The 26,488-nt window shown below is 41.6% G+C and overlaps 2 protein-coding genes across 4 annotated transcripts in view; one reads left to right on the forward strand and one right to left on the reverse strand.

The window, feature by feature from the left end:
- Window positions 1–15,395, forward strand: part of SLC5A12 (solute carrier family 5 (sodium/monocarboxylate cotransporter), member 12) — a 38,233-nt gene extending 22,838 nt beyond the window's left edge. Inside the window, exons 10-15 of the mRNA XM_006753957.2 lie at window positions 4,364–4,431; window positions 6,616–6,702; window positions 9,338–9,504; window positions 11,007–11,110; window positions 12,391–12,518; window positions 14,839–15,395. Of these exons, the coding sequence (XP_006754020.1) occupies window positions 4,364–4,431; window positions 6,616–6,702; window positions 9,338–9,504; window positions 11,007–11,110; window positions 12,391–12,518; window positions 14,839–14,991 (707 nt within the window). The 3' untranslated portion in view covers window positions 14,992–15,395. The remainder of the gene's footprint in view (window positions 1–4,363; window positions 4,432–6,615; window positions 6,703–9,337; window positions 9,505–11,006; window positions 11,111–12,390; window positions 12,519–14,838) is intronic.
- Window positions 15,396–19,910: 4,515 nt separating this feature from the next.
- The window catches only part of ANO3 (anoctamin 3), a 131,896-nt gene continuing 125,318 nt past the window's right edge, over window positions 19,911–26,488 (reverse strand). For all 3 annotated transcript variants that reach the window (XM_006753961.2, XM_006753959.2, XM_006753960.2), the window contains one exon: window positions 19,911–22,517. In XM_006753961.2, the coding sequence (XP_006754024.2) occupies window positions 22,335–22,517 (183 nt within the window). In that variant the 3' untranslated portion in view covers window positions 19,911–22,334. The remainder of the gene's footprint in view (window positions 22,518–26,488) is intronic.

Below are 26,488 nucleotides of genomic sequence, written 5' to 3' on the forward strand. Positions count from 1 at the left end.
GGAAGAGGGTGGATAGTCTTCGCCGACTCCGTCCACACCTTTGGGAAGCCCTGGAACAGGATTCCCCTAGGTAAGCCCCCCCCCCCTATTGGGAACCCCCACATTCGGGACGGATAGGACTCCACCGCAGGAAGAGGGTGGATAGTCTTCGCCGACTCCGTCCACACCTTTGGGAAGCCCTGGAACAGGATTCCCCTAGGTAAGCCCCCCCCCCCTATTGGGAACCCCCACATTCGGGACGGATAGGACTCCACCGCAGGAAGAGGGTGGATAGTCTTCGCCGACTCCGTCCACACCTTTGGGAAGCCCTGGAACAGGATTCCCCTAGGTAAGCCCCCCCCCCCTATTGGGAACCCCCACATTCGGGACGGATAGGACTCCACCGCAGGAAGAGGGTGGATAGTCTTCGCCGACTCCGTCCACACCTTTGGGAAGCCCTGGAACAGGATTCCCCTAGGTAAGCCCCCCCCCCCTATTGGGAACCCCCACATTCGGGACGGATAGGACTCCACCGCAGGAAGAGGGTGGATAGTCTTCGCCGACTCCGTCCACACCTTTGGGAAGCCCTGGAACAGGATTCCCCTAGGTAAGCCCCCCCCCCCTATTGGGAACCCCCACATTCGGGACGGATAGGACTCCACCGCAGGAAGAGGGTGGATAGTCTTCGCCGACTCCGTCCACACCTTTGGGAAGCCCTGGAACAGGATTCCCCTAGGTAAGCCCCCCCCCCCTATTGGGAACCCCCACATTCGGGACGGATAGGACTCCACCGCAGGAAGAGGGTGGATAGTCTTCGCCGACTCCGTCCACACCTTTGGGAAGCCCTGGAACAGGATTCCCCTAGGTAAGCCCCCCCCCCCTATTGGGAACCCCCACATTCGGGACGGATAGGACTCCACCGCAGGAAGAGGGTGGATAGTCTTCGCCGACTCCGTCCACACCTTTGGGAAGCCCTGGAACAGGATTCCCCTAGGTAAGCCCCCCCCCCCTATTGGGAACCCCCACATTCGGGACGGATAGGACTCCACCGCAGGAAGAGGGTGGATAGTCTTCGCCGACTCCGTCCACACCTTTGGGAACACCTGGACCTGCTGAGGCTGGACCCCAGCAATATATATTGCCATTTCCCCAACTATTATTGATTTTCAAAATTTCAATTGTTTTTCTAGTAAGTATGGTAATTGCCTGCTAATATTGGTAGTTTAATTATCTCCTTCTTCTCAAATATTCTTCTCATTTGGGTTGTTTGTTCTCCATTTCCTTCAGTGTTTCTCCTATTTCTAAAACTTGGCTCTTTTCGTCAGCACACTTAAAGAAATCAAGTTTTTTTTTCTGTCAATTTTGAGTTCTCCACAAAATAAAGTTTGACAATAATAATTTTAATTATGGTATTTGTGTTTGTTCCTTATATTTTACTATAAAAATGAAGTCATGCAGCAAGGTTTGGATACTTTTACCATGAATTCCCAATATATATGCCACCTGAATTCTCCATTAATATGTTTCCAAACTTACTTTTTCACATATCCATCCAGATCTCTAACCATTCATTAATCAGCATGTTAAAATACATTTCCCTTAAATTTTTGCATTCATATTATTAACTAGAATTCAATAACTGCTTAAAGTTGTCTTTAATGCAAAATCTATCTTTCTTTCTACAATGAAATGGACACATGTTAGTTATATGTTTGCTAAGTTTTGACATATTCATACACCTGTGTGATCCAGCCATTAAAGATGTAAAGCATTAGCATAACCCTGGAAAGTCCTCTTTTACTCATTCCAGTCAATCCCTGCTCCCACTCCCCTCCAGAGGCAGCCATTATTCTGATACTTTCCTCATCTAGAATTTCACATAAATGGAATCGCACAGTCCACACACGTTTTGTAAGACTCCTTTCACTCAACATAATATTTCTGAGTTTAATCCATATTTTCTATGTGTACCCATGGTCCATCCCTTTCCATTGCTGAGTAGTTTGAAATTGTATGGACGTACCACAGGTTTTTAAACTTCTACTTCTATTGGTAGACCTGGGCTATTTTAGTTTGAGGTTATAATAAATAAAGCTGCTGTGAATACTTTAGTACAATCTTTTATTTTTATTTTTTGTAAATACATAAAAGTGGAAGTGCTTGGTCAACTATCATGGTTTTTATTTTCTTGTGTTCATTCTTTATTACTCCTGAGTCCATCTTCATATGAAGATGGACTCCATATATAATGTTGGACCCTGTCTTGTTTTTTTTCATCTCATTTGTTTCCTCTTGCCCTTTCTTATTTGCTTCATTGAGTTTATATATTTTTGCATCATATTGAGATTGCCAAACAGTTTCTAAATACTTTTCTTTTCTGGTTCTTAAGGTAAATTATTTCCAGGAAGCATAGTCTTTACTTGAGCATTTAGATGAATATATTTATTCCCTTGTTTGACAGTATTTGCCACAAATCGCATATATTCTGTTTCTTTGTACTTATGCTTGAACAAGGAGAGATCAACACTGACAAGATGCTTATTATCTGGTTAGTTGAATTGCCTGGACCTATTTGCTATCTTGCATAATGAATTAGAGCTAATAACAGGTGGATGGGCATTGCTCTCAGTATGACCCCAATTTCTAGCAGACTTTTATGAGTATGCTGGATTGAGGTACAAAAGTTTCTTTATGCCCACGGTTTACTGTCTGTTCCTCTGGCTGATGCAGCACTGGGAAAACTCACAGCATTCACTGCGACTGAGGAGTTTATTTCCTTTCCCTCTCACATTTGCTGCTTTGTCTGTGGGCCCATGTACTCTGGGTCTCTACAGAACCCCCACCGATTTCCCTAAACTCCCTGACTTGCAGGTTGCTATTGATTGCAATCTGGTGGGAGTATAAAGATTTTTGGGAAAGGAGGCTGGATCAATTCTCTAGTCAGCACAAAATTGCAGAATTCTTCGGTTGAGGGGTGATTGCCTAGATTCTCACTTGAATACATAACTGTTGGTCTAGCAAAAGGGTAATCAATAGTTGAGAGGAAACGTATCTTTTGTGATTTTCCTCAGGAAGGTAATGTTGTCCTCATTTATAAAGCAACACAGAATCAGGGCAAACACTGTTTTCTGCAATCTAATCTATCATCTTTAAAGATAACAGGAACAATTTTAGAATTCTGAAATGTGTTTATTGATCAAACTTGGTTTTGGTGTTTTGTGAGTTTCCTTATTTTTCTGTGTCAGATTGAGAAGTTGGGAAATACAGCATAAAAGTTGCTAACCTGATTTAATTTTGAGTGAGTTCCTGATCATAGCTATCATGTACTAAACCTGAATATAATAATAATAAGTAATAATATTGGCAAAAACATAGTACTTGCCTATGTATCAGACACTGTTAGATATATATTAATGTATTTACATGTAGTCCCTTTTCAGAATGAGAGATCCTTAGGGCAGGTATCAAGTTCTGACTGTATAGCACTGGCATCTAGTAAAGTGTCTGACAAAATTGAATTAATAGTCACATTGGAAACTGAGCTAGATATTTAGCTGAGAGAGAATTTCAAACAGAATGAGCAAAATCATTTTCTCTCTGTTTCTGTCATTGTGTTTTCCTCTAGGTCTATCTCCAACGCTGTGTCTCTTTCCTCTTTTTTAGTTTATGGCTATTAAATGTACTCTTAAGGTGATTTTTAAACAAAAAAAAAGATGATTTAAAAGAATACATCTCCTTTAAAAGATTACTAAGACGTATATGCCAATTCACTCAGCAAGACCCTATGATACTAGAGGTACCATTCAAGGTCCTCCAGAGTATGGTACCCGATGACCTTTACTGTTTTCCAACATAGATATGCAAAACAAATAATTCATTACACAATATACCATAATGATAGTATGCATAAATACCATTGGGAAATAGACCAGGAAACTTTCCAGATTTGCAAAACCTCTGAGGTAAAATATATAGATGTTTAGTGATTTCCAAGTTGAAAAACTATCAGAATCCCAGAGAGGTTAGTATCTTCTTCAGGTGATTGGTAGTTGGTCGAACTGAAATTAGTTCCCACTAATTTGGTCTGGATTAGCCTCTGTGAGCGCCCTTTCCATAGTTTCATGTTGCTTTCACATGACAGTTTTTTTCTTGAGTCCTGGATAGAAAAGTATGTGACACTAGCTAGATTCTAGCTCTTTCTGCCTGACCTAGGAGAGCTAGTTCTGGGGGGGAAATCTCCTAAATACCCCTCATGGGGCTTGTGAGGACTGAGAAGGGAGGATGGTTCTCACTGACACCCGTCAGAGGGAGTCCTTGGCAGAAGCTAAAGGAACCCCTCAAAGCCAGTGTGGATAATGGTAATGAGGTTTTTTTTTCCTTTCAGGTATCTTATTTGGCGTGATGTGTACCTCCATGGCTGTGGCTGCATCCTTCATGGGTAGCGTTGTGCAGGTAATAAAAGAAGGAAAAGACACATTTATTTCATAGCAATATTTTACTCATGTCTTTGCTAAGGTTTTGCCTATTCCTCCAAGACACTCTCTGAGGCCGGGTCCAAATTAGACATGCATGTAAAATTTTAACCAAAATTATCTGCAGAAGAGGAAACTGTTAAAAACTAATAATGGACTCAGGTACACAGCTGTGTGTGTGCACATGCTCACTGCCTGCATGATAGTGCCTGTGTATGTTCAACAAAGCCAGGGAACAAGGCTGTAGTTTGACAGCAAATTGGTTTAATGAAAATATTTTGCCAGTTCTCTGGGTTCAATACCTTAGAGACTAAGAGACGTGGAAATGCATTTGTCAAATTCCCTTAGTTTGCAAAAGGTAGCCATAAAAGTGGGATATGGGATATGCGTGCCCAATGGCTTCCCCACCATACCTCAACTTAGTGCTTTAACATTCTTGAGGTGTTCTGAATGAGATGTCAGAGGCAGAGTAACAGACAATCATCATCAAAATACAATTGTGCCCGGCCACTGTGGTTCAGTGGTTGAGCATCAACCTATGCATGGTTCCATTCTGGTCAGTGCACATGCTCAGGTTGGGAGCTCGATCCCCAGTAGCGGGCATGCAGGAAACAGTTGATCAATGATTCTCTCATTGTTGATGTTTCTATCTCTCTTTCCCTCTTCCTTTTTCTCTGAAATCAATAAAAACATGTTTTAAAACATGTTTTAAAAAAAATTTAATACAATTGTTCAAATAGCCGATCAACTATGTAAGATATGAAATATGTTATAAGTATATTTATTTGGTACATTATATAAAAACTTTTTGATAAAATAGAAAATACAAACAAGCCAATGAGTTTTAGCTTGAGAAAACCTATTTCTAAAAATCATAGTTACCTGTGCATACACACACACACACACACACACACACAGGTTGGTTTATATGTATTTTTATTTTGTTTTATTTTTAACAAAATACAACAAATTTTATTTTTTATAGTATTACATGTCTCCTTTTTTCCCAATTAACCTCCACTACTCCCACCCCCCAGTGCAAGTTCCCCCTGCCCCAGTGTCTGTGTCCATTGGTCATGCTAATATGTATGCATACAAGTCATTTGGTTGATCTCTAACCACCCCCCCCAACCCCCGCCTTCTCTCTGAGATTGGACAGTCTGCTCAGTGCCACCTTGCCTCTGGATCCATTTTTGTTCATCAGTTTATGTTGATCATTATATTCCACATAAGAGTGAGATTATGTGATATTTATCTTTCTCTGACTGGCTTATTTCATTTAGCATAATGCTATCCAGTTCCATCCATGCTGTTGCAAATGGTAAAAGTTCCTTCTTTTTACAGCAGCATAGTATTCCATTGTGTAGATGTACCACTGTTTTTTTAACCCAGTCAACTGCTGATGAGCATTTATGCTGTTTCCAAATCTAAGCTATTGTAAATGTGCTGCTATGAACATAGAGGTGCATATATCCTTTCTGAGTGGTGTTTCTGATTTCTTGGGATATATTCCTACAAGTGGGGTCATGTCAAGTTGTATGAGTTCCTTGTAAATTTTGGAGATTAAACCCTTATCTGAAATAGCATTGGCAAATATGTTCTCCCATGCAGTGGGCTTTCCTGTTGTTTTGTTGATAGTTTCTTTTTCTGTGCAGAAGCTTTTTATTTTGATGTAGTCCCATTTGTTTATTTTCTCCTTAGTTTCCATTGCCCAAAGAGCTGTATCAGTAAATATATTCCTATGACATATGTCTGTATTTTTATTTTTTTTACACAATGTTTATCATTGAGTTCAGATGGGAGAAATTATTTCCAGAAAACACGTGATTAATAAATGGCACAATCAGGACTAGGACTGAATTTTTTTACATATATTTTTTATTGATTTCAGAGAGGAAGGGAGAGAAAGAGAGAGATGGAAACATCAATGATGAGAGAGAATCATTGAGTGCTGCCTCCTGCATGCCCCTTACTGGGGAATCAAGCCTGTAACCCTGGCATGTGCCCTGACCAGCAATCCAACCGTGACCTCCTGGTTCATAGTCTGATGCTCAACCACAGACTATGGCAGGGAAAGACTAGGACTGCATTTTATCCCAAGTGCAAGAAAAAGGTGGTCCCCTATGGTTCATGAAGTCATGATTTTGATGTACTTTCTCCACAGGCTGCGCTCAGCATCCACGGCATGTGTGGGGGGCCAATGCTGGGCTTGTTCACCTTGGGAATCGTGTTTCCTTTTGTGAACTGGAAGGTAAGGATCCTGCACTTCTCTCTTCCCTCAAATTGTCCTGGTAATTCGTCTTTGCCAGGAAAAAAACAAACAAACAAACAAACAACAAAAAAACACAGCACAGTGGCTTCTAAACAAAACCCGAGCCTTATCTCTGACTTCAGGGAAGCCATTTTAGAAGCAGAAAACAAAGAGATGGTCCTGAAATAACAAATGTCATGGCATCAAAGCTGATCATTTTTTTAAAATATATTTTTATTGATTTCAGAGAGAGGAAGGGAGAGGGAGAGAGAGATAAAAACATTAATGATGAGAGATAATCATTAGTTGGCTGCCTCCTGCACATGCCCCGTGGACCCTACTGGGGATCGAGCCCACAACCCGGGCATGTGCCCTTAGCCAGAATTGAACCAAGGACCCTTCAGTCTGGAGGCCAACACTCTATCCACTGAGCAAAACCGGCTAGGGCCTAAGCTGATTCTTTAGGGTTGACATTGTCTTCCCTAAAGTAAGGGCTCACAAATGAAATTTAAAACATTCAATAAATTCAGAAATAGTTTGTTAAAATTTTTAAAACTTCAAAAATATATGTAAATGTTTTCTATATTTGTACCTAAATTATAACTAATTGAAGATAATGAACTAATTTAAGGAGGAAAGTTGAGATGAGCCCTGCATATTCTGAGAGCTGAATCTTCTTAGTTTGGCTAGCTGAAAAACTAATAGATTGTCTTTAAGTAAATATTGGGTGACTGTGTAGTAAGTATAACTCAAAATGAACGTCTATTTGGTAAATAATATAAAATATTTAAAATTTAAAAATATTTTAAATATCATAATCTTTTCAATGTAGCATATTACTGATTTTTTATTATTGCCATTTATTCATATATATATATATTGAAAGTCTGCAGAAAACCTGACTCTATGCATATTTTTAATATACTATGGGGTGCTAGAATGCCTGATCAAATGGTATACCTAATTAGATCTTTGTGGCCACCTGACCATTATTCTAGATAAATCTTATGAGGCTAGGTAAAGAGATTGGACAGGAGGGAACATTTAGGAATCTGCACTACTTCCCCTGCAGTCTTATTAGAAGATACTTTTTTTCATCAACTTTTCTGATATCAAGGTTGACAAGGATAGGTATATCCTTGGAGATACAGAGGCGGGAAGGCAATCTCTTAGCCACAAAAGAACTAATAATTAGCCATATAACACTTTAATGCATTCTAAAAATTATTTAAAATAATTTTGTTATGTATGTTAGTGAATTATTGCCCTTCTATTTAGTTGGGAAAACTACCTTGTTCTAGATAAAAAATAATAAATACTACAAATTTGTATCACCTCTCCCCTTGCCATTGGCCATGGCGTATCCTACTAATAATCCTGGCTCCCTCTCCACAGAATGTGGATGCAACCTCAGAATTCTTCTCAGCATAGCTTTCAAGACAGCTACGCTAAGTCAGCCAGGGTTGAACTTTCTACTGAAGTCCATTCACCCTTTACTGGTAGACCCTATAGACCTCAGCAAGCTGCACTTTTCAAGCCAAATCCAGCCATCTTCCTTTTTTGGGGGTGGCTTGCAAGCTAAAAATGATTTGACATGTTTAAATTGTTGGATGGAAATCAAAAGAAAAAGAATGTCCCATAACACATGAATATTACATAAAATTCACATTCCAGTGCCCATGAATTCTACCAGAACACAGCCAGTCTCCTTTGTTTGCATATTGCCTATGGCTGGTTTTATGCTAAATGGCAGAACCCAATAGTTGTGACAGTCCTGCATGGTCCTCAAAGCCTAAAATGCTATTAGCTGGCTTTTTCTAATAGAAGTTTGCAGACCTCTAGTCAGACCAAGGTACAACTCTTCAAATAGCATACATTGCTTTAGCTTTCTCAAATAATGGTGAAAGGAACATTTTAGTGCTGTTATTGGAGAAGCTTTATTCTGAGTAAATAGAGAAACCAGCAAGTTGCTTTCTTTCCCAGAGAAGGCTCAGCTATCCAGAAGAGCCAGGAGCACTGAGATTTTGTTTTCCAGTGGTGTTGGTCTCTGTTCAACTGTTTCCTTTACAAAAAAAAAAAAAGGTGACTTTTCACTGTTTAGCAAGAAATATAACCCTGCAATGAAAGGGCTAGTAAATACACATGCTAGAACTTAGACTCAATACTCCAAACCTGGGAATCAGAGACTCTGCCAGAAACACTTGGAAGAGCATATGGGAGTGGAGCTTCTGTATCCTAGCTCATAATGACTATTAATGATAAATTACCACAACTGTCTCCATTATCTGATGTTTTCCAAAACGTCTGAAACTCAGCTACTGGGAACTGAGGTTTCGACAGTGTTTTAAGTGAGTGATAAGTGAGAGAAAGAAGCCAAATGGAGAGAAGCAAATTCCTGCTAGAAATTGATATATAATAATCACTATAAAATTATCCAATATTTTCATTTAAGGAACCAGTTATTTCTAAATAAAGCGGTGTCGAGGGAGTTGGAAGGAAGGCAATTTGAGTGCGCTGTTTCCAGAATGTGTGGCTGAGATTTGGGGTGGAAAGCCAGAATCTCTGAGGCACAGTATTCCTCACCTCATTATGCTTTCAATGGCTTTGCCATTAACTTTTCCTTTCCTTCATCAAGGGTGCACTAGGCGGCCTTCTGACTGGAATCGCGCTGGCATTTTGGGTGGCCATTGGGGCCTTCATTTATCCTGCACCAGCCTCCAAGACATGGCCCTTGCCTTTGTCGACAAACCAGTGTGTCCCATCAAATGCAACGGAGTTAGTGCCTCCAGTGCTATCCAGCAGGTATGGTGACTTCAAAGGCAGAGGTAAATCCCACAGGGTGGGTCACCAGGTTGAAAGAAGGAGCAAGACAAGACCAATATTGCTTTTCCTGTGAGACTCCCTCTGGGCAGCACACAGCATTGATATCCATGATTTCTGTAGATATCTATTGCTCTACATTCCAGGGTGGAACAGTAAAGGTGACAGAAGGGTTAGCTGGAGTATGAGTGCAAATTAGAAAAAAATAGTGAAAAGTTTGAAAATAGAATATGAAGATCATAAGTATTTTTAAAAGAATAAATGCTCTGAGTAGAATAGCTTTGTGAGCAAGATGGAGAATGACTGTGGACATACTACTGAGATGGGAGCAGTGTTGAAAACTTATAGTTTCTAACTCAAACTGTACAGGGCTTAGCAAAGGGTTGTCTTTTCTATCTCTAGCTGGGATAAGTAATTTAAAATACCAAAATACAGGAGATAATGTACTGCAGGGAGAGGCCCATAGACTTTGAAATCCGAAATACCTGGTTTGGATTTTGGTTGTATGATTTATCCATGCTGCACAAGGTAGTAACTTGTCATGTCTTGATTTCTCACAATCCTTAGAGAAGGTGATAATTACTGGGACTTTGCTAGGATTAAACATTATTACATATTACATTTATATCTCTATATTAAATTATATTTGTCTATTAAACTCTAGCTATTATCTATCTATCATCTATCTATCTATATACAGGGAGAGAGAATGAGAGAGAGGAAGAGAGAGCAAGCCAGGGGCACTGTACCTGGCTCTAGTAAGTGTACATTCTCATATCTAACTGTGGTCCTGAGGAGGTGATCCTTTCTATATAATGTATGAGAACTCCATTATCTTGCTGTCATTTGCCTCTGAGTGTCATCTAGTTTATACCTATTCTCTCCACAAATCTTATGGACAAGCAATATTTATAGTTCCCAGGTCTACCATGTTGTTTCTTCCTTACTGCTTATGCTTATAGTATCCTCTTTTCTTTACTTAGTTACCTCTTAACCATGCTTTGAAAATACACTAAGGTGTCATTTCTCACATCAGCCTGGGTTTTATACCCTTTCTAATACTCCTAGAATCCTCTGTGTCTATTCCACCAATGAATTGCCACTCCATTTCATGATTGTTAACTCCAATATATAGACTGTGGCTTGCTCATCTTTTAATCTTCAGTGACTGTCATAATTTCTGGCACTAAATCTGGATTTAATAAATGTCTGATGAATAAATAATACAAAATAAATGGAAAGCATAGTTCTCATTGTAGTTGTAATTCAGCAGCAATATTTGTAATCCTGGGATAGATGGGCTACAAAGCACAACTTGTCTAGCTTTGAGTTTTCAAAAAATAATCAAATGACAAAAAGTTAAGCTTTGGGGTTTTGAGCGATGCCAGGCCTTAAAACGAACCCTCAGCAGTTCTCTAAGTCACTATGAATGGTAACTTCAGAGCTCACAGAACTGGTGACGTGCTGTTGTCCTTCCTCCACAGGCCTGCGATCGCTGACTCCTGGTATTCGATCTCCTACCTTTACTACAGTGCAGTGGGCTGCCTGGGGTGCATTGCTGCTGGAGTAATCATCAGTTTCCTCACAGGTTGGGTACCTGGGTCTTCTCTTTGGGGCCAAGGAAGACATGGCCTAGTTTCATGCATTGGTGGTCTTAGTAGCTGGCTAACTGGTGTAATTTTGGATCCACCACAAAAATCCCCTCTTCCTAGGGAGATATAGCTACTCTCCAGACTAACATGCAAAAAAAAACTATCCCTTTTTATATAATTACTAGAAGCTCAGTGCATGAAATTCGTGGTCTGGGGGTTTGCGGGGAGTGTGTCTCTCAGCCCAGCCTGCACCCTCTCCAATCTGGGACCCCTCAAGGGATGTCTGACTGCCTTTTTAGGCCCGATACATGTGGGCCTAAACAGGCAGTCAGACACCCCCCTCACAATCCAGGGCTGCTGGCTCCCAACCACTCACCTGCCTGCCTGCCTGATTGCCCCTTGCCGCTTCTGCCTGCCAGCCTGATCACCCCCTAACCACTCCCCTGATGGCGTGATTGCCCCCAACTGCCCTCCCTGTCAGCCCGATCACCCCCAACTGTCCTCCCCTGCTGGCCCAGGTGCCCACAACTGCCCTCCCCTGCTGGCCCGGTCACCTGTAAATGCCTTCTCCTGCAGGCCCTGTCCCCTGCAACTGCCCTCCCCTGCCAGCCTGGTCACCCCCAACTGCCCTCCCCTGCAGGCCCGGTTGTCCCCAATTGCCCTCCCCTGCTGGCCTGGTCGCCCATAACTGCCCTCCCCTGCAGGCCATCTTGTCCACATGGGGGCATCCATCTTTGACCACATGGGGGCCGCCATCTTTTCTGTTGGAGTGGTGGTCAATTTGCATATTAACTCTTTATTATATAGGATTAATCATATATATCTAATACATATGATTAATAATGATTCATATATATAACATATATATGATTAACCATATGTAACATATATTTATAGATATCTCCCCTATATATCTGATTTGTTTCAAAACTGAGAGCTTTCCTAAAGAAAGACATTATATAATTTCTGCTATCACTTCTGTTGGCCTATAAAGGGTACTAGTAGTAAAGTTTTCCATAATAACTATTTTAACATAAATGTGTTCTCTCTGTTTAACGCTATAGCCAGGATCTTGCCTGACCTGACAGCTGTGGATGTTTAAAAACCAACTCCCACCACTTTGAGCAGTGACTAATGTCTGTCTATTAACTAATCAGGCCTGATTTTACCTTGCAAACTAAGTCATGACCTGCTTCTCAAGTTGATGATGCCTCAGTCCTCAAAGGAAGTCCTGGAAGGGTGCAACCACCTAATCCATCTGTTCTTTCATTTATAGGACACCAGAGTGGCAAAGATATTCAGCCAATGCTGATCAGACCTGTCTGCAATCTATTTTGCTTTTGGTCTAAGGAATATAAAACACTGTGCTGGTGTGGAGTACAGCATGACCGTGGGTCAGAGCAGGTGAGCTGATGTTAAGCTTCTGGAAAATAGACATTGGCTCAAAGGGATTCCCTTTTGCCCCTTTAAATCATCTGCACAGGCAGGTGTGTGGAGGGAAGGCAGTGAGTGTTAGAACTTGAAGGAACCTGGGTCTCAACTTCAGTTATCTCAGCCAATTAGCTTTTTTTCTTTTTTACAGCTTTTATTTATTTTTATTGATCTCAGAGAAGAAAGGAGAGGGAGAAATAGATAGGAACATCAATGATGAGAATCATTGATTGGCTGCTTCCTGCGCATCCCCTACTGGGGATTGAGCCCACAACCAGGCATGTTCTCTTGACTGGAATCAAACCTGGGATCCTTCCGTCCACAGGCTGACACTCTATCCACTGAGCCAAACCAGCTAGGGCTCAGGCCAATTAGCTTTTAAGCAAGTAATTGTGTTGTACTTAAATGTGCCTCTGGGCTAAATTGTTGTCTTGACAAGTGATCGATTTCCAAAATTCCTTTGAACCCTTCTGAGGGTGAATTGTAGGAAAAATATAAAAATGAATGCCAGAAAGGGGATAAAATAGGAGCACAGTCTCATAGAGTGGAGAAAAGTATGGGCTTTGGAGTCAGCCCTGGGTTTACCCCTAGTCCCATGTCTTACTTTCCTTGGGTTAGTTACTTAACCTCTCTGAACTTCAGCTTTTATCTTAGAACTGGGGTGGACTGTGCAGCACAACCTGGGCACAAACATCTCTAGTTCCATGGAGCGTGAATATAAAGTAAGATTTATTGGGGGCACTTCTTCAGTTAGAGAAGCAGCAGCAGGATGCAGAATTCTCCCCACTGCTCTCACCCCACTGAGAACTGTGTTTTGGCCAGGCAGGGCTAGAGACACTGTCCAGGTACTATCGGGATCACATCATCCAAAGACCAAGGCCTGTGGTTAGGCCAAATTAGACTTACTGACTTGATGCAGCAAGAGTGGGGGGCACTCCAGGGGAACCAGGGAATGCCACCCTCAACAAGAGGGGAGATCGGCATGTATTTTGGGTTTGGGTTGCTGCTGAAGGGTTCTGGGAGCGGTTGAAGGGAAGCGAGTATGAAAACAAAGCTGTCTGCAGCAGCATGGGCTAAAAATCACTGACCACTAGAAAGTTCTTGTGGCATTTGACAAGTGCAGATCCTTGAGGAGAGCAATGTTTCCATTACATTTGTGGCTGGTCTTATGTGTGTCTATCCTTTTAGCTTGACTAATGGTAGGCGTGTTGTATTTTTTTTCCTTTTTAGATAGAGTTTATTATCATCCTTTCAGTCCCAGACATTTCATTCTTTTAGCATTCTAGGAGGGGGACTCCTCACCCTAACCACATCACCTAAGGCAGGGGTCCTCAAACTATGGCCCGCGGGCCACATGCAAATACAAATATTGTATTTGTTCCCGTTTTGTTTTTTTTACTTCAAAATAAGATATGTGCAGTGTGCATAGGAATTTGTTCATAGTTTTTTTTTTTAAACTATAGTCGGCCCTCCAATGGTCTGAGGGACAGTGAACTGGCCCCCTGTTTAAAAAGTTTGAGGGCCCCTGACTAAGGTTTCAATTGTTCTCCTTTCCCCCCAAACACCATAAGAACATGACCATGAAGTGAAGCTGAGTCGAACAGTTACTTCAGTAAGATGCACACCATCTGGACAGGGGTTCCGAATGGGGAGGAAACCTATTCTGCTGAGGAGGCAGCTGGCTGAGCAGTTTATTGTTTGGATGAGTGGATTTTGAATAAGTTCTAGAAGGAAAGAATCAAGTTATCAAGTAGTTTACATATTTATCTTTCTGGGCAAGATTTTCTTGAAATAAATGGTAAGTTCTGTTGATGCAGGCAGTTTCTGGCCCCAAGGCTGAGTTGAGAGTGGGAAGGAACATGCAGCATGTAACTATTAGGCTCCGCTGCCAAAGAGTATCATCGAGCAGCCTCTGTATAGGAGCATCTGTATATGCCCCCACCATATTACTATCGGAGACACAGGTTCTCTCTTTTTGGGAGGTAATGCCACGATGCCACAGGTTTGCTTAATAAGATATATATATATATATAATTTTTTTTCACACGACATACTGTAAATGCTCACTAAATTATTCTTTTTGATTGTATCATCATTAGAAATAGTACCTACATGGATTGAGGCATCAAAGTTATCAATTAGAAAGTGCCCTGGGTCAGTTAATTGTGATACTTTCATATTTACCAGTACATATCATTTTTTTTTGATCAGGAGGTCTAAGTAACAGTCCCTCGATTTGCTTCCGAATACATCAAGACGACTTCACTAATATGTGCCTTTCCCCTTTCCTCAGGAAACGCTTGAGAATGGCAGTACCTGGAAACAAGGAACTGAATCTGTCTTACAGAATGGACTCAGGAGAGAAAGCCTGGTCCACAGTCCAGGCTACGATCCTAAGGACAAAAGCTACGACAATGTGGCATTTGAGAAGATTACCCATTTCTAAGACAACACGTGCATGCGTGTGCACACAAACACACACATACACACACGTAGTCCTACACAGTCCACATACTTCTTGCTTATTGGTTAGTAGACTTGTGTAGTTGCCATTGCTAGAAGACAAGGATGTCTAATGTCTATTTATAACTTATTTATAACCTCAAATAAAATGAATGTTTCCCAGGCTATTCTTTGGATATCAAACTTTCAGGTGAGAAAAACAACCAAGCCTTAAGTACTCTGGCAATGGACATCCTTCTTGAATAAATTAAGACTGGATTTCATCATAGAACAAGAAATTATTCTGTTTTCTTATTTCTTAGTGTTTTGAATAGTGCCTTTAATATGGGAGCTACACAGGGTTTAGGACAAATGTGTGTACACACACACAAGCATACACACAGAAGTTACTATTAAGAGATTTTTCTTATTTGTAACAGTAAAATATAGTCAGTAAGAAGGTGTAGAAAAGTGAGCATTGACTAATTTGGAATCAACATCATTAAGGTTTATGTACCTTTATTGCTTACTATTTTCCAGAATGCTGACCCAAAGACACTAGCTTAAAAACTGATTCAGTTTATTTCAACAGACCAACGCTCCCTTAAATTGGCTTTCAAATATCTTATGAGAGTTTGGAAGAAATGTGTAATGGTTAACAATAATATATACCTACTAGAGGCCCAGTGCACAAAATTTGTGTGTAGGTATCGTCTCTAGGCCTGGCCTGTGATTAGGGCCACCTTCCCTGGCTGCCCACAGCTGGCCCCACCCCCTGCCGCCACCTCCGCCCAGTTCCCCTTTTGCCATCAGGTGATTGGTGCCTGATGGCCGGGGGAAGGGACCGAGAGGTCAGCTGTTCCCGCCCACTTGCCGGTCCTGCCCCTGCCACAGGTCACCCTCTGTGTGTGGGATGACTGGTGGGGCAGGGACCTTGATCTGGCACCGCCCACATCCCCCGCCTCCCACCCTCGGTTCCCCGATTGCCACCAGGAGATCAGAGCCTGCCAGCCAGGGAAAGGGACCAAGAAGTGGTCAGTGCACCTCAATAGTGACTAGTCTAGTGGTAGTTCTGGTTTTGCTGCCTTTAGGGTCAGTTTGCATATTACCCTTTTATTATATAGGAATAGAGGTCTGGTGGATGGGTGGGGACCTGCTGTCCTTCCTTGATTGGGGCCATGGATCTGGGTGGGGCGTCCCCACTGGGGGAAGGCTGGCCTGGGCAAGGGACCATGGTGGTTTGCAGGCTGGCCACACCCCTAATCAGGGTGGGAGTCTCCTCTGGGGGGGCAAGGCTGTCCTGAGCAAGGGGCTGCGGTGTTCTGGTCTCTGGCTTTTTGTCTATCATCTAATATATATATATATATATACCAGGCCTTTGGTCTGGCCACAGCAGAGAAGCCAAGCCTCTTCAGTTGTCAGTCTTCACGCCAGCCTGAGCCATCAGTCTTCGCTCTGTGCCTGCATACGCAAATTAACCGCCATCTTTGTTGGGTTAATTTGCATAGTCACTCTGATGGGCTGGTGGGCATAGCAGAGTGACACCAATTTGCATGTTTCTCTTTTATTAGTGTATATATATATTAGTGTATATATACTAATATATTATAATATATTATATATATTAGTGTATATATATATAAAAATGGCGAAATCCACTCTCTCCTCTGGCCTTTCCCATATCCCTCTTCAAATACAGGACTCTCAGCTCTTTTCTACTTGAAAAGTACAATACAGAAGTCAATAGCCACACATCCTAGAAAGAAAACATTGCTTATATTTTAAAACACATTTTCATCTTTAACATTAATCTTGGCTGGCATGACTCAGTGGTTGAGCATCAACCTATGAAATAAAAGGTCACAGTTCAATTATTCCCTTCAGGACACATGCTGGGTTGAGGGCTTGATCCCCAGTCATAGGCGTGCAGGAGGCAGCAATTAATGATTCTATGTCATCATTGATGTTTCTATCCCTCCCTCTCACCTCTCCCTCTCTGAAATAAATAACGATTTTCATCTTTTAACATTCGAAATAGTTTTATTTCTTCATTTGTTGTCTATTTTAAGATTTACAAGGTTAAATATAATAAGCTTAGATTTCAGTGGAAACTCCAGCTAATGAATAAATTTGTCAATTTATTTTAAATGAATTTTTTTTTAAATATATTTTTATTTATTTCAGAGAGGGAGTGGTGAGACAGAGGGATAGTGTTAGGGTTAGGGTTAGGCTTTAGGGTTAGGGTTAGGGTTAGGGTTAGGGTTTAGTGTTAGGGTTAGGGTTAGGGGCTAGGGCTAGGGGTTAGGGTTAGGGTTAGAGTTAGGGGTTAGGGTTAGGGTTAGGGGGTTAGGGTTTACTGTGTAGGGTTAGGGTTAGGGTTAGGGTTAGGGTTAGGGGTTAGGGTTAGGGAATAGATTTTGATGGTACAATAAATTGGATCTGGTGTGAAATATGAGTCTATACTCTACCAACCTGTCTGCTTTCAGTTTACTTTTCGGGAAAAAATGCCCTAATGTAGATGTGTCCAGGATTCGGTGGCTATAATACTTGTGCTCTCTAGAAAGAGAACCACATTTGATAATGTTGTCATGGGGGTGGTTTTACAAATGAACCCAAATGACAATTTAATTGATGGTAACATCACCATAGCAAATACATACTAGTAGAAAATGAACCTAGACTGGTCACCATTCAAGCAAAAACCCAACCAACCTTCCCTTTGGACTCTGTATTGTTGGCATATTTCACTCTGATTGGAAATGCCTTATGGAAATGTTTACCTCAGAAGCTGGGTTTCTCAGACCCTTCCAAAGGTTTCTGAGCTATTGAGAATACCAAAAATGAGGTAAGATTTTAACAAATCCCCTGGATATTACCTACAACTATTTTCAAAGTCTGTTATAATACTCTGATTTCAGAGGAAATGGAGTGGAAATACTTGATGATACTTGAGAGTAAGTGTTCACTGGCTTTACACACTGAAAGATATGCCTAGCAATATGTGTGATTACACACAAACCACACACCCTGAGCCTATATCTACCTGCCCCAAATTGACAGACTAATCAATTCGGCTATATCAGTTGAGTAACTCATTAGGCAATCTCAATTTTCAATTTTGAATATCAAGTAAAGCAAAAAAAAATGGTCCTAACTGGTTTGGCTCAGTGGATAGAGTGTCGGCCTGCAGATTGTAGGATCCCAGGTTCGATTCCGGTCAAGGGCATGTACCTTGGCTGCAGGCACATCCCCAGTGGGGGGTGTGCAGGAGGCGGCTGGTCGATGTTTCTCACTCAGCGATGTTTCTGACTCTCTATCCCTCTCTCTTCCTCTTTGTAAAAAATCAATAAAATATATTTTTTAAAAAGTAAACGAAAAAAAATGGTGAATTTGTTAGCCTGCTGTTGACAGTTGGCTGTGGTGCCCTCTGTAATGCATGCCCTCCTGCCCTCCGCATGAACTATATCTGCTAAAATTCCTGTTCTAAAGAGATTTTGATGATAATTAGTACAGCCAGCACAAGGATGAAAAAGAAGCATTGTTACCCTTGTAAGAACTAAGGAAGCTTCCTCTCCCATCTGTTTCTAGCACACATAAAATAAATGGATCGTACTATTAGGATCAATATGATACTCCACTGCACTTTCATGGGCAGATCTCTTGATGATAATGAATTTATCAGAAGACAAAGTTTTTAAGAGTGGAATAAAGTGCTTGCAAGGACAAGAAGCTACTGTCTTGAAGAGCTAAAGAATGAGCAATCCCCTCTCCCCATACACACTCAACAAATCCCAATATTAAATTTTAATATTAAATTTTAATATTTAAAGATCAAGTAGAATTAAATTTAACATGCAACTCATCAGAAAAAATATCACATGATAATTTATTGAGTGAGAAAGATTCCTTTTCATTCCATTTTACAATTGTGCTGAGAGTTGTTTTAAGGGAATGTGCAGCACTTGGAAGTTGTACCCCATGCAGTCAGTCACTCAACAGCATTTTATCTAAAAGTGCATGCCCAGGCTCAGACAATGACAAATGATTTCTGTTACAATCACAACGATTTTCAACACACAATACTGTGAAAGCACTTGGGCTTTGAACAACTTGTCAAGGTTGACTACATGCACATTTGTAATAATTTGCTTGAAAAGGCAACAATTTAGAATATGAAAATATATAAGCAGCATTCATGTAATACAGAATTCCTGAGAAGAGTGTGTGCTATATAAATCTTTGAGAAATAATTTGTATTTATATGAAAACCATGATATAAAATATTTCTCTCAACTTAAGCAGAGTAGTCTATAACTAACATACTGGCAGGGCTGTCAAATTGTCAACCATGATGAAGGCATAGCTAGATTCTTACTACATTGTTTCACAAAAGGAAAATTCCAGATACTTTTTCATTGTTTCTCTAATTTTCCATCATTTTTAAAAAGATCAGAAAAGGCATTTTCTAAATCAATGCATTATATTTTTATTAAATAATAGAGGCCCAGTGAACAAATTCGTGCACAGGTGGGGTCTGGCTGGCCCCAGGCCTGTCAGCAGTAGGAGATAGCTGGAGGTTGGCTGGCTGTCCCCCCGCCCCTAATTGGGGCTTGATCAGGGCAGGGCTGGATGGGGTGAGGGACTGCGGGTGATTGGCCGGCAGACCCCACCCCCAATTAGGGTTGAGGGTCATCGGGGGTCAGCAGCCAGGGGAGGGGCTGTGGGAGGTTGGCCAGCCAGCCCTGCCCCATTGGAGTGGAAGCACCAATCGGGGGTGGAGCTGACTGTGGGGGAGGGGCTGCAGGCTGATTGGGGTGGTGGGGGCCCACTGGGAGCAGGGCTGGCAGGGGGTAGGGGCCACAGGCATTGGCCAGCCAGCCCTGCCCCTGATTGGGGTGGCTGCTCTGTGGGTGAGAGAGGGTAGGGCTGCAGGAGTTTGGCCGCCTGCCCCCTATTGGAGTGGGGGGGTGATCAGGGGTGGGGCCGACTGGGGGGAGGGGCCGTGAGAGGTTGGCCAGCGGCCCCACCTCCCAATCGGGCTGATTTGCTGGCCACAGTGGGCATCATAGTGATCGGTTGTTATGGTGTTACGGCGTTAGGGTTGTTGACTTTTTATATATATAGATACCTTCTTGTTTTTCATATTTTCTCTCTAGCCAATCAATGTGATTTTAAACTTTTATGGTGTTTATATAAAAATAATCCAGAAAGAGAAGAATTCTTAATGGCATGGCTATCAATACTCTTTTCTCTACCATAAGATAAATGTCTTTGTCATGTGTCCCTAATTTGGAAAAGACATTTATGTCTTTAACGAGCATAGAAAGTATTTATTCTCAGGTATGTGTATACATTCAACTAAGAAAAAAGAGCAAATGCAGATTCTATGGCAATGGAGGAGTTTAAAACTCCTTTGTGTAGTTAGTTGCTATGATAACCAGATGGCAGAAACAGAACATCTGTGGACTTTGAATGGAAGAGTTGTATGTGGCAAAGGGCATGTAGGGACATTTAGAATCTGAGGCACTTCCTCTTGCTCCAAATCAGAAGACAAGTAAGGAAGTGAACATTTTTGTCAAAAACCAACCAACCAATATTATCTATCAGCTTTTTCCTACGAAAGAAGGAAAAGTCATTTTTTCAGTGTTAGAATTATAAAAATAGTTTCCTAGTAAGAAAAACTTTAAAATTTTCTTACTAGAGAAAACCTAGCATGTATACAACATAGCTTCATTTCCATTGTGTTTAATTTGGCCTTAATAAATTTTGAAAAATACTGTGCTTTGTTTAATTGGACAAAAATTGGACAAATAATAATAATAACCACATGTATGTATAAATGTGTATGTATTATTTCTCACCTCATTCCCAGGGAAGTAAAACTGAGATTAGCTTTGACTGATTTGCAAGAAAAAGTATCTTGAATTCTGCCATACATTTCCTTAATTCAACTCTTCTCTTTCTTCTCTTCCTGCCCCCATAGCTTATACCTTCACCAGACATTCTTTAGTTCAATGTCCCATCCTTCCAACCTCATCCATCTGTGAGCAGTCACACTGACTGATACAGAGTTGACATTGAAAGAGCAATTCCACAACAAAGCAAATTTTTCACAATTAATTTGCCTTTTTTTTCTAGAGTTTTCAAAAATAAACCAAATCAATCTATCAAAGAAATACTAACTGAAAACTCCCTTCAGTAATGAAAAGAGAGTAAAACTCAAAAATATGTGTGCCAGTTTTACAAATAATATACATTTATATTCATGCATTGTTTTCATTAGCTCATGAGCAAGAGTGAACATTGGTGGAAAAGCATAAGAGTTGCAAAGCATCTGGCTTTAGTTTTCCTGAATAACAAGTCACAATGGTGTACGATGTAACTGGTCTCAGAGCTGCACAAACTAACTCGCATTACATATTGTCAAGGTGCAAAGATACAAGGGAAACCAAAATATTTACAGCATTTCAAATTATTCTGTGAGAGTTGATGTAATAAATCAGAAAGGGAAAAATTAAATATATAATAAAATAACCTTCCATGGTTAAATATGAATTAGTATTATTGTAAATGATATGAGAATAAACATCCATATTTTATAAGTATGTGGCTCTTTTGGCATTTTGTATAAAAGAAATCTAGTGCAATTGGTTATGCCAGTGATACAACAGATTTGAATAGAATGTTATTCTAATGAATAGTATTCTTTTTAGAATCTCAGATTTTTGGTTCGACAACTAAAGCTGATGTGCAACTCCTCAACTGCATAGTCAATGTAGAGCAGCATAAATTTCCTGTGGCACAGATCCATAATCTCAGCAAGAAACAAGGGACATTCTTGTGAACGTGTAAACTGAAGAGACCTGGATTTCTGGCAACAAAGGCAACAACTTTAGTCATTTCTTATTAATATCTCAACTCAAGCTAAGGTTCCAATGCCAGATTAGCATGTGAGCAAAAACCACACATGCCTGGCTTGTGAGCATTTACATGGAAATCTGTCTCTGGAAACCTCACCATCGCTCTTTTGGATTACACTATAGCTGGTGGAAGGTGGAGGTCTCCAAACACACAATTCCCTGAGGCTTCTTCTGAGAATTAGATCCTGGCTTCCTGCAGTGCCAACCTAGTCATTTTTAATGTCCCGAGTCACCTTTTTCTTTTCCCTGGATGTTTGGATATTCTAAATCCAAGAGATGGCTGTGATGCAATTCCAAGTACCATATTAGACACATGTTTTAGCATGAATGCTTAAAAAAAAATGCTTTCCTCCTAGCCCCCACCTAGACTTGGAAGTTGCTATCATTCCCACTGATGGCATTGCCCCCACTTGGCAATAGTTATCTACTAAGGCCATTCATGGTGAACAGGGTGACCACTTTTTCTTCGCTGTTGTTGCAAATGCTCTAGCTCAGCTTCATACATCATTTCTTGGACTAAGTACTTTTCCCGTCGTATTCGGTCATAAAGGTTCTTCGGTACATCTGGAATCAGGTATGCAATGAATGACTTGATTCCAAACACAAGGTGCTGCAATTTAAGAAGGAAAAGTACACTTTACAAAGATTCTGAAATGCCAACTATAAATCAGAAAAATCATGAGCAATGCTGCATTTGCCTTACAATCAAGCATCAAAACTCAGTATGTACCATCTAGAATATTAATATTTTAAAAATTACATTGGGAATACTACTGTTGCAGGGGGAAAAAAGAAAAAAAAGAGGACACATGTGTAATACCCTTTGTAATACTTTAAGCAATAAAAAAAATAAAAATAAAAAAATAAAAATTACATTGGGAATACTACTGTTGCCTTATATCCCATAGGTATTAGAAGGAAACCAAATTATTTTATCTTTTCACTGCCATGTGTTGGTATCACCTTTTAAACATTGAATCTTAAATTCTTTTATATAAAACTAGTGGCCCGGTGCACGAAATTTGTGCACTTGGGGGTGGGGGTTGTCCCTCAGCCCGGCATGCACCCTCTCACAGTCTGGGAGCCCCACGAATGATTGCCCCAAAGAGGTAGGCCCTGCCACAGGCCGAGTAGCCTGGGCCTCCCTCTTTGTGGCAAGCGTGGAGCCCCCCGATTGATGGACTGCCCCACTGGCCATGGCCTGGGCCTTCCTCTTCAGGGCAATCATGGAGCGATGGCCAAGTCCTCGACCAATCACATTGCCCCTGCCTTGGCTGGTCTAGCGCCAGTGAGTGTCATAGAGTGGTCATTTATGGTTGTTCTGCTATTCGGCCATTTGGTCAATTTGCATATTACCCTTTTATTATTATAGATCTTTATATACCATGCAATGCTATTATGACATGCATTGTCATACACAAATGAGAAAGATCACATCCAGGGAAAAATCATGTCCCATGGATGATAATCCACAGCCTACACACTGAGAGAATAGTCTGCCTGCGATGCTGGGATTAGACTCAAACTCTAGGATGTGCACTTTTCAGAGCTTTTACTCTACTAAGTTCTATCTATATATAGATAGATAGATCTATCTATATATAGATATGCAAATAGACCGAATGGCAGAACAACTGAATAACCAGTCACTATGATGTGTGCTGACCACCAGGGGGCATGCGCAGAACATGGCGGGCGTCAGCAGCAGGTGGCAGAGTGTGGAACATGGCAGCATCGGCCGCAGCGGGATGGTGGAGAAGGTGAGTGGGGGTGCCAGACCAAGGCAGGGTGTCAGTCGCTGTCATTGGGGTGAGCCTCTGGTGGTTACTGAAAATTCTTTGCTTCCATGCACTGCAGTTTCACACGGCACTCACAGCCGCTGCTGGCACTGAAGCTGCTGCTTGCACACACTGCCAGTGCCCAGCACCGTCCCCAATCACTCGGTGCCATCAGCAGGTGTGAGTTGCGGCTGCTGGACCCTGAGGGCTTCTCCACCTCCCTCTGCTCCTGAAGGGTGATCAGGGCAGCAGCTGCCGTTTGCAGCTGCTACTGGCACTGGTCCCAATCACTCCACACTGTCAGTAGGTACGAGTGGGGCCGGGGCTGTCAGTGCATGGGAGCAGCCGCTGGCGGGACTGCTGGCAGACAGGGGACTAGGAGCTGAAGAAGGAGGGATTGGGCGGGGGCATGGAGGATGGGCTGAGACCCACTCCTGTGCCCACCACAGGCTTGGGCTCACAGTTCCTTTCAAGGTGCATGAATTCATGCACTGGGCCCCTAGTATCATTATAATAGCTTTAAAATTTTTATGTCCGTTGCACAATCATTCTATGATAAAGATATTTTAAAATGTAGATTGAAAAAGTATTATATATAAAAATCAGGAGCAAAAATCTAAAGGTAATATGCTGTGGTTAAAAGTACAGATGCTACACCAGCTGATTTGGCTCAGTGGGTAGAACATCAGCCTATGGACTGAAGGGTCCCAGGTTTGATTCTGGTCAAGGGCACATGCCAGGTTGTGGGCTCGATCCCCAACAGGAATTATGTAGAAGGCACCCTCTCCGTTCCTCTCTCTGAAATCAATTCTATATAATAAAAGCCTAGGTGGCCTCACGCCCTCCCGCAACATCGTTACAAGATGGCCATCACAAAATGGCTGCCACAAGATGGCCTACAGAGGAGGGCAGTTTGGGGGGACCAGGCCTGTAGGGGAGGGCAGTTGGGGGTGATCGAACAGGCAGGGGAGGGCAGTTGGGGGTGATTGAACAGGCAGGGGAGGGCAGTTGGGGGTGATCAGGCTGGCAAAGGAGCAAGCAGTTAGGCATCAATTAGGCTGGCAGTGGAGTGGTTAGGGGGGTGATCAGGCTGGTAGGCTGGCAAGTGGTTAGGAGACAGCAGTTCGTATTGTGAGAGGGGTATCCAACTACCGGTTTAGGCCTGATCCCTAAACCGGCAGTTGGAGATCCCCCAAGGGGTCCCAGATTGGAGAGGGTGCAGGCTGTGTTGAAGGACACCCGCGCCCCATGCACTAATTTCACATACGGGGCCTCTATATATTTTTTAAAAAAGAAAAATTTGATTTGGGGTTCAAGTCAAGAACCCTGTGAAAAAAAAGTAGATGCTGAATAAGACTGCCTCTGTCTGAACCCTACTCTGACACAGCTGTGAAACTTTCTGAAAATCACCTATTCTCTGTGAATCACTTCTAAAGCAGTGATAATAACAGCATCTCTTAAAGGTTTGCATAAGGATTAAGTGAGTATAAGCACTACTTAAATATAACATACTAGAGGCTCAGTGCGCAAAATTGTGCAAGACCTAGACCCCTTGCACTGCGGGACCCCAGAATTCCTCCCATCGCCATTGCGAGACCCTGGACTCCCTCCCACTGCCGCTGCGGGACCCAGACTTTCAGAGTGCTTACTGATAGAGTTACTACCATATCAGGTGGCTGCTGGGGCTTCTGAGGCGGGCATGCCTTGCCGCCCCAGGAGCCGCCGATGGGGTCCCAGGTGGCCGGCCTGCCCTGGATGGCAGCGTGCTGGCAGTTGGCGCTGTCCTGCCCTGCCTGTAGTATGCAAATTAGCCGCCATCTTTGTTAGCGGTCAATTTGCATATCATGCTGATTAGCCAATGGGAGGTGTAGTGAAGATATGGTCAATTACCATGATTGTTTGTTATTATATAGGGTTATTATTATAAATACATCCTCCTTTTTTTCCCATGAAGAAAAGATCTTTTAGTTTCTCAGGAAAGAAAAAAATCTAATATTTATAGAGTTATCTCAATCTATGGAAAAGAACTTCTTTTCCTAAAGGACTCTGTGGGAAGGAAGAAATCAAGGCACTTTTAACTGAGTTGCTATATGTGTCCCAGGACAGTTGCTATATGTGTCCCATTGCACAGTGGGTCATAGTAAGCAGGGTATATTTTCCCATAGAAAAGCAGGTCCCCACTATTCTTTTCTCTCTCTGATTTTGGCCATAGGAAATATACTCATGCAAAATTTGTCCACTGTATTAATCCAGTTGCTGTTTTATACTGAGAAAAACAATAATTCTGTAGCTTCTCTAAAATTTCTTCATGGGACTACAATTTAATATTATTTCCTGATTCTGATAATAAAAATATATGCACTTTTTATAAAAGTGTTTTCAGGTATAACTGACTGAATTATGCAATGTCCCTTATACAACTATACAGGACCAACTGTAATTAGAGTTCGTTGTCCAGAAAATAAGTTTTCCCATACTAATGAATAGATATGAATTATTTTATCAGATGATGAAAACCAACCTTTTCTTTTTAAATTTTGTTGCTAGGAGGTTCAAAACCATGTTTTCAGTTAAACTATGAGTAGCTTATTTTATCCTAGTTTTCTGGTACAAATACCCTCTAACCCAACTTCTTACATTATTGTGCTCTTGCTGTTTTGTGCTTGTTAACAGTGGTTTCATTTTATCTGAGCCTTTCACTAAAACATACTCAACTCCCTTTTCGGAAGTCAGCGAGGAACTTACTTCAAAGAGGCAACTAATATATCAGTTGGAAAAGTGTCTACGTATAGTTATTTCACCC

This window comes from Myotis davidii, unplaced genomic scaffold (genome assembly GCF_000327345.1).
Source record: "Myotis davidii unplaced genomic scaffold, ASM32734v1 scaffold330, whole genome shotgun sequence".
Lineage (NCBI taxonomy): Eukaryota > Metazoa > Chordata > Mammalia > Chiroptera > Vespertilionidae > Myotis > Myotis davidii.